Genomic DNA, 9604 nt, shown 5'->3' with positions numbered 1-9604 from the left:
CCAGTATAGACCAGTATGGACCAGTATGGACCAGTATAGACCAGTATGGACCAGTATGGACCAGTATGGACCAGTATAGGGCAGTATGGACCAGTATAGACCAGTATGGACCAGTATAGACCAGTATGGACCAGTATGGACCAGTATGGACCAGTATAGGGCTGTATAGACCAGTATAGGGCTGTATAGACCAGTATATACCAGTATGGACCAGTATGGACCAGTATGGACCAGTATAGACCAGTATGGACCAGTATGGACCAGTATGAATCAGTATAGACCAGTATGGACCAGTATGGACCAGTATGGACCAGTATGGACCAGTATAGAACAGTATGGACCAGTATGGACCAGTATAGACCAGTATGGACCAGTATAGACCAGTATAGACCAGTATGGACCAGTATGGACCAGTATGGATCAGTATGGACAAGTATGGACCAGTATGGACCAGTATAGGGCTGTATGGACCAGTATAGACCAGTATGGACCAGTATAGACCAGTATAAACTAGTATGGACCAGTACGGACCAGTATGGACCAGTATAGACCAGTATGAACCAGTATAGGGCTGTATGGTAGGGCTGTATGGACCTATAGAGACCAGTATGGAACCATATAGAGCTGTAGGTATCCGGGATGAACCTCGAGTGGCCCCAGAAGTGAGTAGAGACCAGTATGGACCAGTATAGACCAGTATAGACCAATATAGACCAGTATGGACCAATATAGACCAGTATGGACCAGTATGGAACAATATAAACCAGTATAGACCAATACAGACCAATAGAGCCCCCCAGTATCCCCCATTAACCCCCAGTTCCCCCCCAGGTGCCTGCAGGACAACGACTGGGACTATGGCCGGGCCGGGCAGGTCTTCACACAGCTCAAGGTGGGACCCCCCCCCACAATAGGACCCCCCCCATTAAACTGGGAGACCCCCATTAAACTGGGACCCCTCCCCATCTAAACTGGGACCCCCAAACTGGGGACCCCCCCCCATTAAACTGGGACCCCCCCCAATTAAACTGGGACCCCGGAGGGGGGGGGTTAATGGGGGGGGTCCCAGGTTATATGGGGGGGTGTCCGTTTTTAAATGGGGTCTTATTAAGGGGGGGGGTCCATGTTTGTATGGGGGTCCAGCTTAATGGTGGGGTCCATTTGGGGGGGGGGGGGGGGTCCAAGTTAATGGGAGGGGGTCTTATTGGGGCGGTCAGTTTAAATGGTCTCCAGTTTATGGGGGGGGGGGGGTCCCAGTTTGAATAGTGGGGTCACCCATTTTGGAGGGGGCGGTTCCCAGTTTAATGGGGGGAGGGATCTCAATTTTGGGCCTCCCAGTTGAAATGGGGGGGTCTCAGATGGGAGGGGGGGGGTTCCAGTTTATTATTGGGGGGTCCAGTTTGAAATTGGGGAGGCGTCCCCAGTTTGGGACTGGAAGGTGTCCAGTTTGGGGGGGTTCTTATTGGGGGGTCCCAGTTTAATGGGGGTTCCAGTTTATGGGGTCTCCCAGTTTAATGGGGGGGGGGTCCCAGTTTGAATGGGGGGGTCCCAGTTTGAAATAGTGGGGTCCCAGGTTTTGGGGGAGGGGGTTCCAGTTTAATGGGGGGGGGGTCTCAATTTGGGGATCACGTCCAGTTTGAATGGGGGTCCATTTGAATTGGGAGGGTCCCAGTTTAATTGGGGGGGGGATTCCATTAATTTGGAGGGTCCTAGTTTAATTGGAGGGGGGGGGTTCCAGTTTGGGACTGAGGAGGGTCCCAGTTTGGGGGGGTCTTATTGGCGGGGGGGGGTTCCCAGTTTTGAATGGGGGGTCCCATTAAGGTGGGGGTCAATTTTGGGGGGGGGGGGTCCAAATTAATGTGGGGGTCTCAGTTTGGACTCGGCGAGGGTCCAGTTTGGGGAGTCTTATTGGGGGGAGGTCCAGTTTAATGGGGTCCAGTTTAAATGGGGGCGCCAGTTGGGGGCGGTGTCCGTTTGAATTGGGGAGGGTCCAGTTTGAGGGGGGGTCTATTACGAGGGTGGTCCAGTTTTGAATGGGGGGTGGTCGCAGCTTTAAATGGGGAGGTCCGTTTGGATGGGGTGTGTCCCAGTTTAATGAGGGGGGTCCCAGTTTGAATTGGGGAGGGTCCCAGTTTGGGGGGGGGTCCCAGTTTAATTGGGAGGTCCTAGTTTAATGGTGGGAGGGTCCCAGTTTGGGACTGGGAGGAGTCCGATTTGGGTGGGTTTCTAATTGGGGGGGGTCCAGTTTTAAATGGGGACCGGGCGTCTCCAGTTTAATGGGGAGGGTCCAGTTTGAATAGTGGGGGTCCAGTTGGGGGGGGTCCCAGTTTAATGGGGGGTCTAGCTAATGGTGGGGGGGGTCACCAGTTTGCGGACTGGGAGGGTCCAGTTGGGGGGTCTTATTGGGGGGTCCCAGTTTAATGGGGGGTCCAGTTTAGAGTGGGAGGGCGTCCCTTTGGGATGGGGGCCAAGCAGGTCCCAGTTTAATGAGGGGTCCCAGTTTGAATTGGGAGGGTCCCAGTTTGGCGGGGTCCAGTTTAAATTGGGGTCCTTAGTTTAATGGATGGGGGGGGTCACAGTGTTGGGGACTGGAGAGCCAGGTTGGCGTCAGTTTGGGGGGGCGCAGGTCCAGTTTAATGGGGGGGTCCCAGTTTAAATGGGGTCAGTAATTGGGGGTCAGTTTGGATGAGGGGTCCAAGTTTATGAGGGGGTCGCCAGGTTTGAATTGGGAAGGGTCCCAGTTGGGGGGTCCCAGTTTAATTGGGGGTCCTAGTTAATGTAGGTGGGGGTCCCAGTTTGGGACTGGAGGGTCCCAGTTTGGGGGGGGTCTTATTGGGGGGTCCCAGTTTAATGGGGGGGGTCCCAGTTTAAATGGGAGGGTCCCAGTTTTAGGGATGGGGGGTCCCAGTTTAAATGAGGGGGGTCCACAGTTTGATGTGGGGGTCCAGTTTGGGATGGTTCCCAGTTAATGGGGGGGTCTAGTTTAATGGGGGGGGGGGTCAGCCAGTTTTGGGACTGGAGGGTCCCAGTTTGGGGGGGGGTATTACGGGGGGGGTCCAGTTTGAATTGGGGTCTCAGTTTAGATGGGGAGGCGGTCCCAGTTTGGAGGGGGTGTCCAGTTTAATTGGGGGGGGGTCCCCAGTTTTTGGGGTCCAGTTTAGATGCGGGAGGGTCCAGTTTTAATGGGGGGCGTCCAGTTTGGGACGGGGGGACCGAGTAGGGGGAGTCCCAGTTTTGAATTGGGGGAGGTCCTTTGAATAGTGGGGGTCCATTTTGGGGGGGGAGGTCCCATTTAATGGGGGGATGGGGGTCTCAAGTTTGGGGCATATCCCAGTTTGATGAGGGGGGTCTCAGTTTAGATGGGGATGGGTCCCAGTTTTAAATTGGGGGGGGTCCAGTTAATGGGGGGGGTCCCAGTTTTGGGTGGGTCCCAGTTTTAGATGGGGAGGGGGTCCCAGTTTAATGGGGTCTCCAGTTTAATGGGGTGGGTTCCTATTTGTGGGGGGGGGTCCTACCCTTGAGGAGCTGTGTGAAGACCTGCCCGGCCCGGCCATCAAGTCCCAAGTCGTTGTCTGAGGCACCTGGGGGGTAACTGGGGTGTAATGGGGATACTGGGGGGCTCTATTGTCTGTATTGGTCTATACTAGGGTTATATTGTTACACTACTGGTCATTACTGGCGTCTATATTGGTCCATACTGGTCTATATTTGTCTATACTGGTCTATTACTTGGTCATACTGGTCTCTACTCACTTCTGGGGCCACTCGAGGTCATCCCGGATACCTACAGCTTCTACTAATGTTTCATAGCTGGTCTCTATAGGTCCATACAAGCCCTACCATCTACGCCCTATACTGTGTTCATACTGGTCTATACTGTGTCCATGTCTGGAGGTCAGTACTGGTCATACTGTATACTGCGTCATATCTGGTCCATACTGTCTATACTGTCATATCAGCCTAATACTCGGTCCATACTGTGTCCATACTTGTCCATACTGGACTACTTCAACATAGGTCTACATATGTATCGGGTCCTATACTTGGTCTATAACTGGTCCATACTGGTCTATACTGGACCATTACTGGTCCATACTGTTCTATACTGTGTCCATACTGGTCTGGCATATGGAATCTGGGTCCATACTGATTCCATTACTGCGTCCATACTTGTCATATGGTCCTATAGTCATACTGGTCCATACTGGTCATACTGGTCCATATTGGTCATACTGTGCCATTGATTACTGGTCATTACAGCCCTATATGCTTGGTCCTATACATGGCATCTCTATACTGGTCCATACTGGTCCCATACTGGTCATATCCTTACTGGTCATATCAACTGCGTCCATACTGGATCTATACTGGTCCATGACTGAGTCCACTATCTTACTGGTCCATACTGGTCCATACTGGTCCATATTAACTGGTCATTATAGCTGGTCATAACTGGTCCAATAATGGTCTATACTGGCATACGGTACTACTGGTTATACTGGATCTATACTGTCACTATACAACTATACTGGTCAATACTGGTCAACTGTTACTATACTGTCCATACTGGTCCATACTGTCATACTGGTCTTACTGGTCCATAACTGGTCTATACTGGTCGCGATCTGTCGCATACTGGGATCTAATACTGTCTTATGGTTTATACTGGTCTATAGCTGGTCGTACTCACTTCTGTGACCACTCGGGAGTTCTCCGATGCGTGCGCGAATGCGCCAAAGCATTCCTTGATTACTACAACCCTAATACCAAGTCCATAGGGTCATACTGGTCTATACTGGTCATACTGGTTATGACTGGTGCATACTGCATCTAGTCTGTGTCTATATCTGGATCTAATATCTGGTCCATACTGTCCATACTGGTCTAGTACTGGGTCTATACTGGGTCGATATGAGGATTATAATGGTCAGGTATTCATATGGTGCCTACTTGGTTCATACTGTCCATACTGTCTAAACTGGGTCCATAACTGGTCCCATTATGGTCCATATCTGGTCAGTTAAGCTCTATAACTGGTCATACTGGTCATACTGTCGTATGACTGTGGTCATACTGGTCTCATACGTTGGTCATACTGGTTTATCGGTCTATACTGTCTATAACTGGTTTATAATGGTCCAGTTAACATTCTGTGACACGACATCGAGGTTCAATCCCGGGAATGGAATGGAATGCCGAGCAGATCTCCGATACTACAACCTAATACAGAGTCCATACTGGGTCATACGGTGCAATGCTGGTTATACTGAGGTACCTATGTTAAATACTGGTCCATACTGGTGCTTATAATGGTCGTATCACTTCTTTGCATGAGTTCATTCCTGGAACCTGCATGGGCGAACGCCGCGCATCTCCTGATACCTACAAGACTTCATATGGTTCCATACTGGTTCATACTGGTCCATACTGGTCATACAGGTTTATACGGCCATTACTGCTCATACTGCGTACTATACTGGTTTAATACTGTTTATTACTGGTATACTCCTTCTGTGACCACTCGAGTTCATAAGCCGCAGGACTGCTATGCGAACCGCCGCCATCATCTCCTGATCTACAACCTATTAACAAGTTCCATAACTGGTGCTCGGTCTATACTGGTTATACTGGTCTATCTGGTCCATACTGGTCCCATACTGGTCCATAGTGGTTATTATGGTCGTAATCTGGTCCATACTGGTCTATACTGGTCATACTGGTCTATACTGCTTTATACTGTCCAATATCTAGGTCCATGACTGGTCTATACTGGTCTAACTGGTCTATCCTGTTCATACTGGTTTTATATGGTTTATACTGGTCCTATAGGTCATCGGTCTATATGGTCTATACTGGTCCATACTGGTACCATACTGGTCATAACTGAGGTCTATCTGAGCTCTATACTGGTCCATACTGGGTCCATACTGGGTCCAGTATGGTCATACTGTTTATCTGGTTTATAACTGTCCGTACGTCACTTCTGTGACACCCTCATGTCATCACGACTGCATGGCGAACGCCAGCCACGCCTCTCCCTGCTGCTCGGCAGCCAATGAGGGGACGGCTGGACGACGGGGTGGGCGCCGGGCAATACAAGGCTTACAGTTACTCGCGCCGTTGCGTGGCACAACAGCTCGTCGTTAACGCTGCACAGCCTGATGTTGCATACTTGCATACATTAAGCATAAAGGAGATAGGGAGGGGATAATTAATATAGGAAATGGGGGTGTTTATACTAATAGGGGGAGGGGGGTAATTCATCTAGAGTCGCATTGCGCACATAGAGTTGACGTTAAACAGGATGCCAAGACCATGATTGTGAATAACATTTGCATTAATTTTATCTATAAGGATGGAGAAGGGGGGTGAATAATTAGGAGGAGGAGGTTAATTAAGGGGGGGCGAGCTCACTAAGAGATGGGTTAATGAATGAGGTATTGGTGCACAAACAGCTTCGTCGTTAATGATGCACGCCTAGATTTGCATAAAATCTGCACATACATTAGCATAAAGTGACACAGAAGGATTAATTCATATAAATGTGAATGGGGGGTGTTAATTAAATGAGGGGGGGGGTTACATCATTAGAGTCACATGCAACCACAAAGAGCTCGCTGGTTGATTAAGATGCAGCAGACTGATAATTTGGCCATACATTTGCATAACATTAGCATAAAAGGGAATGGAGAAGGGGGTGATATTAAGTGAGGAGGTGGTTGATTAATAAGGGGTGGGCGTTAAATAAGGGTTGGTTAATGATGGAGGTTGTGCCAAAGCTTCGTCGTTAATGATGCACAGCCTGATTTTGCATAAATTTTGCATACATTAGCAAAAAGTGATGAGAGAGGGGTGTTTAATTAAGTGAGGAGGAGGAGGATTAATTAATGGGGGGGGGTTTCATCTTAAGAGTTCGGCATTGCGCACATTAGAGCGTCATCGTTAAAACGATGCAACAGCTGATTGCATCATTGCATACATTAGTGGAAGAAAGGATAGAGAGAGGGGTGATATTAGTGAGGAGGAGGTTAATTAGATTGGGGGGGGGCAGTTATAATATTAAGGGTGGTTTATTAGAATGAGGTGCGCAATAACAGCTCGTCGTAACGATGCATCAGCCGTAGATTTGTAGTACGTTTGAAATAATCATTTAGCATAAAAGGGAATGGAGGAGGGGGCATTAAATTAGTGAGGGGGAGGTAATGTAATGGGGGAGGGTTATCATCTAATGAGTCGCATTGCGCACACAGATGAGCTCGCTGTTGTTAATGATGCTACAGTCTGATTTGCATACATTTGCATACATTAGCATAAAGGGGACTGGGGTGCGATGTAAATTAATAGTGAATATGGGGTGTTAATTATGGTGGGGTGTTAATCATTCCTGAGTCACATTGTGGGCACAAAGGATAGAAAAGTCACTGTTGTAACGATGCACAGCTGATTTGCATACATTTGAGCATAATTAGCATAAAGGGAAAGGAGAGAGAATACTTCATTAAATAGTGAATGGGGGGTGTACTATGGGGGGGGTTAATCCATTAGGTCGCAATTGGCATTCAGAGCTCGTCATCATTAATGGTAAACAGCCTGAATTGCATAAATTTGCATGAATTAGCATGAAATTAACAAGGGGTATAATAGGAAATGGGGTAATTATCATAAATTAACATTGTGTGGTATCGTTTAGTGGGGTGTGGGGGGTGTTTGGTATTGCAAGACCAAAGAGGTGTTAATGAAACACAGGCCTGATTAGCATAAATCTAGCATACTTAGCATAAATTGATGGAAGGGGCTGTTTAATTAGTGAGGGGGGGGTCTAATAATTAACAAGGGGGGGTTTTAATGAATGGGGGTATGGCAACAAAGAGCTTGTTAACGATGATTAGCACTGTTCACATATTAATTAAAATTAGCATAAATTGATGATGTTATTAGCCTTACCCGTGTTGCGCGGGACATGCGGATGAACATTCGGGTGAAGGCGCGAATGAAGTACGGACTTCTCGTATCACTGTATACATGGGGGACAGAGAGAGATTAGAGTGGGAAGGTCCCTGATAAAAATAAAAAAGGGAAAGAGACGGAGGGACTGGGGGGAGGTCTGAAGGGAAGAAGGGAAAATGAGGGGGAGACTGGGAGGGTAGGGGGATGGGGGGTCTGGAAGGCATAGGAGGGGTTAAAGGGTTGGAAGGTCCTGAAGGGGAAAAGAAGGGGAGAGATGGGCTGGGAGGGTCCTGGAAGGGAAAAGAGGACAATGGGGCACTGGAGGGTAGGAGAGGGGTTTGGATGGGTCCTGTAAGAGGCATAGGGAAAAGGTTAAAGGGTTGGAAGAGTCTGAAGGGCAAGAAAAAGGAGGGAGATGGCTGGGGGGTACTGGAAGGCATAGAAGGGGTTCGGGAGTTGGGAGGGTCCTGGAAGGGGAAAGAGGGGGTTATAGGAGGGTTGGGAGGAGGGTGGGAAGGGAAAGAGGGTTGGGGGTCTGGAATAGGGAAAGGGAGGTTGGAAGGTCCTGGAGGGCATAGGACGGGGCTTGTAAGAGGGTGGGGAATGGTTCCTGAAGGGAAGAGAATAGGAGGAGATGGCTGTGGATGGGTCCTGGAAGGAGAATAGAGAAGGTTGGGTAAGGTCACTGAAAGGGGTATAAGAAAGAGGGGTATATGGGATTGGAGGGATGGGAAGGAGGAAAAGAGGGAACTGCGGGGGGTCCGTGGAAGGGGTTAGGGGGTATGGGAAAGGTCTGGAAGGGCAAGAGGGGGTTAAGAGAGGTGGGAGGGTCCTATGGAAGGGGAAAAGAGGGAGAATAAAGGGACTAAGGAGGTAAAGGAGGGGTTGGGAGGTCCTGGAAGGATTAAAGGGAGTATGGGAAGAGTCCTGAGGAAAGGGGGAAAGAAGAAGGGGTAAAGGGGGAATTGGAGGGGGATAGGGAGGGAAAGAGGGGAACTGGGGGGGATCCTGTAAGGGAAAGGGAGAAGATGGGGAAGTGGGAGGGTAAGGCGGGGGTTAGGAGAGGGTCCTGGAAGGGAAAGAGGGGGTGGAAGGTCCTGAGGAAGGGATAGGAAGAAGGTTCAGGGGTTGGGAAGGTCAACTAGAAAGGGGAGAAGAAAGGTTAAGGGGGGTTGGAGGTCAAGATGAAAGGGGAAAGAGAGGGTGTAAAAGGGAGGGATTGGAGAAGGGGGTAGGGAGGGGAAAGAGGGGGTTGGGAGGGATGTCCTGGAAGTGGGTTAAGAGCCGTTGGGAGGGTAAGCTGGAGGGAAAATAAAAAAAAGAGGTGAGAATAGGGGAAGAAATAAGAGGGGGATAAGGAGGGGGTTGGGTAGGTCCTGGAAGGAGTTAGGGGTATGGGAAGTTGAAGTGAAAGGGATTAAGAGCAGGGGTATATTAATATGCGGGATTGGGAAGGGTCCTGGAAGGGAAAATGAGGTGAGAAAATAGTGGGAGACGGAGGGTAAGGAGGGGGTTGGGAGGGTCTGGAAGGAGTTAAGGGGGTTGGGAAGGTCTGGAAGGGGAAAGAGAGGGGTAAGGGGGATTGGGAGGGGGATGGGAGGGGAAAAGAGGGAATTGGGGGGTCTGGAAGGGGTTTAGGGGTTTGGGAAGGTCCTGA

General features: G+C 49.5%; 1 protein-coding gene across 1 annotated transcript in view; it reads left to right on the top strand.

Moving 5' to 3' along the window:
* Window positions 1-9604, top strand: part of LOC107307498 (nuclear RNA export factor 1) — a 19681-nt gene that overhangs the window by 7687 nt on the left and 2390 nt on the right. The window contains exon 3 of the mRNA XM_015851004.2: window positions 832-892. Coding sequence (XP_015706490.1) covers window positions 832-892 — 61 coding nt within the window. The remainder of the gene's footprint in view (window positions 1-831; window positions 893-9604) is intronic.

Source organism: Coturnix japonica, unplaced genomic scaffold, assembly GCF_001577835.2.
Source record: "Coturnix japonica isolate 7356 unplaced genomic scaffold, Coturnix japonica 2.1 chrUnrandom628, whole genome shotgun sequence".
Lineage (NCBI taxonomy): Eukaryota > Metazoa > Chordata > Aves > Galliformes > Phasianidae > Coturnix > Coturnix japonica.
This window is presented reverse-complemented; position numbering and strand designations above follow the sequence as displayed.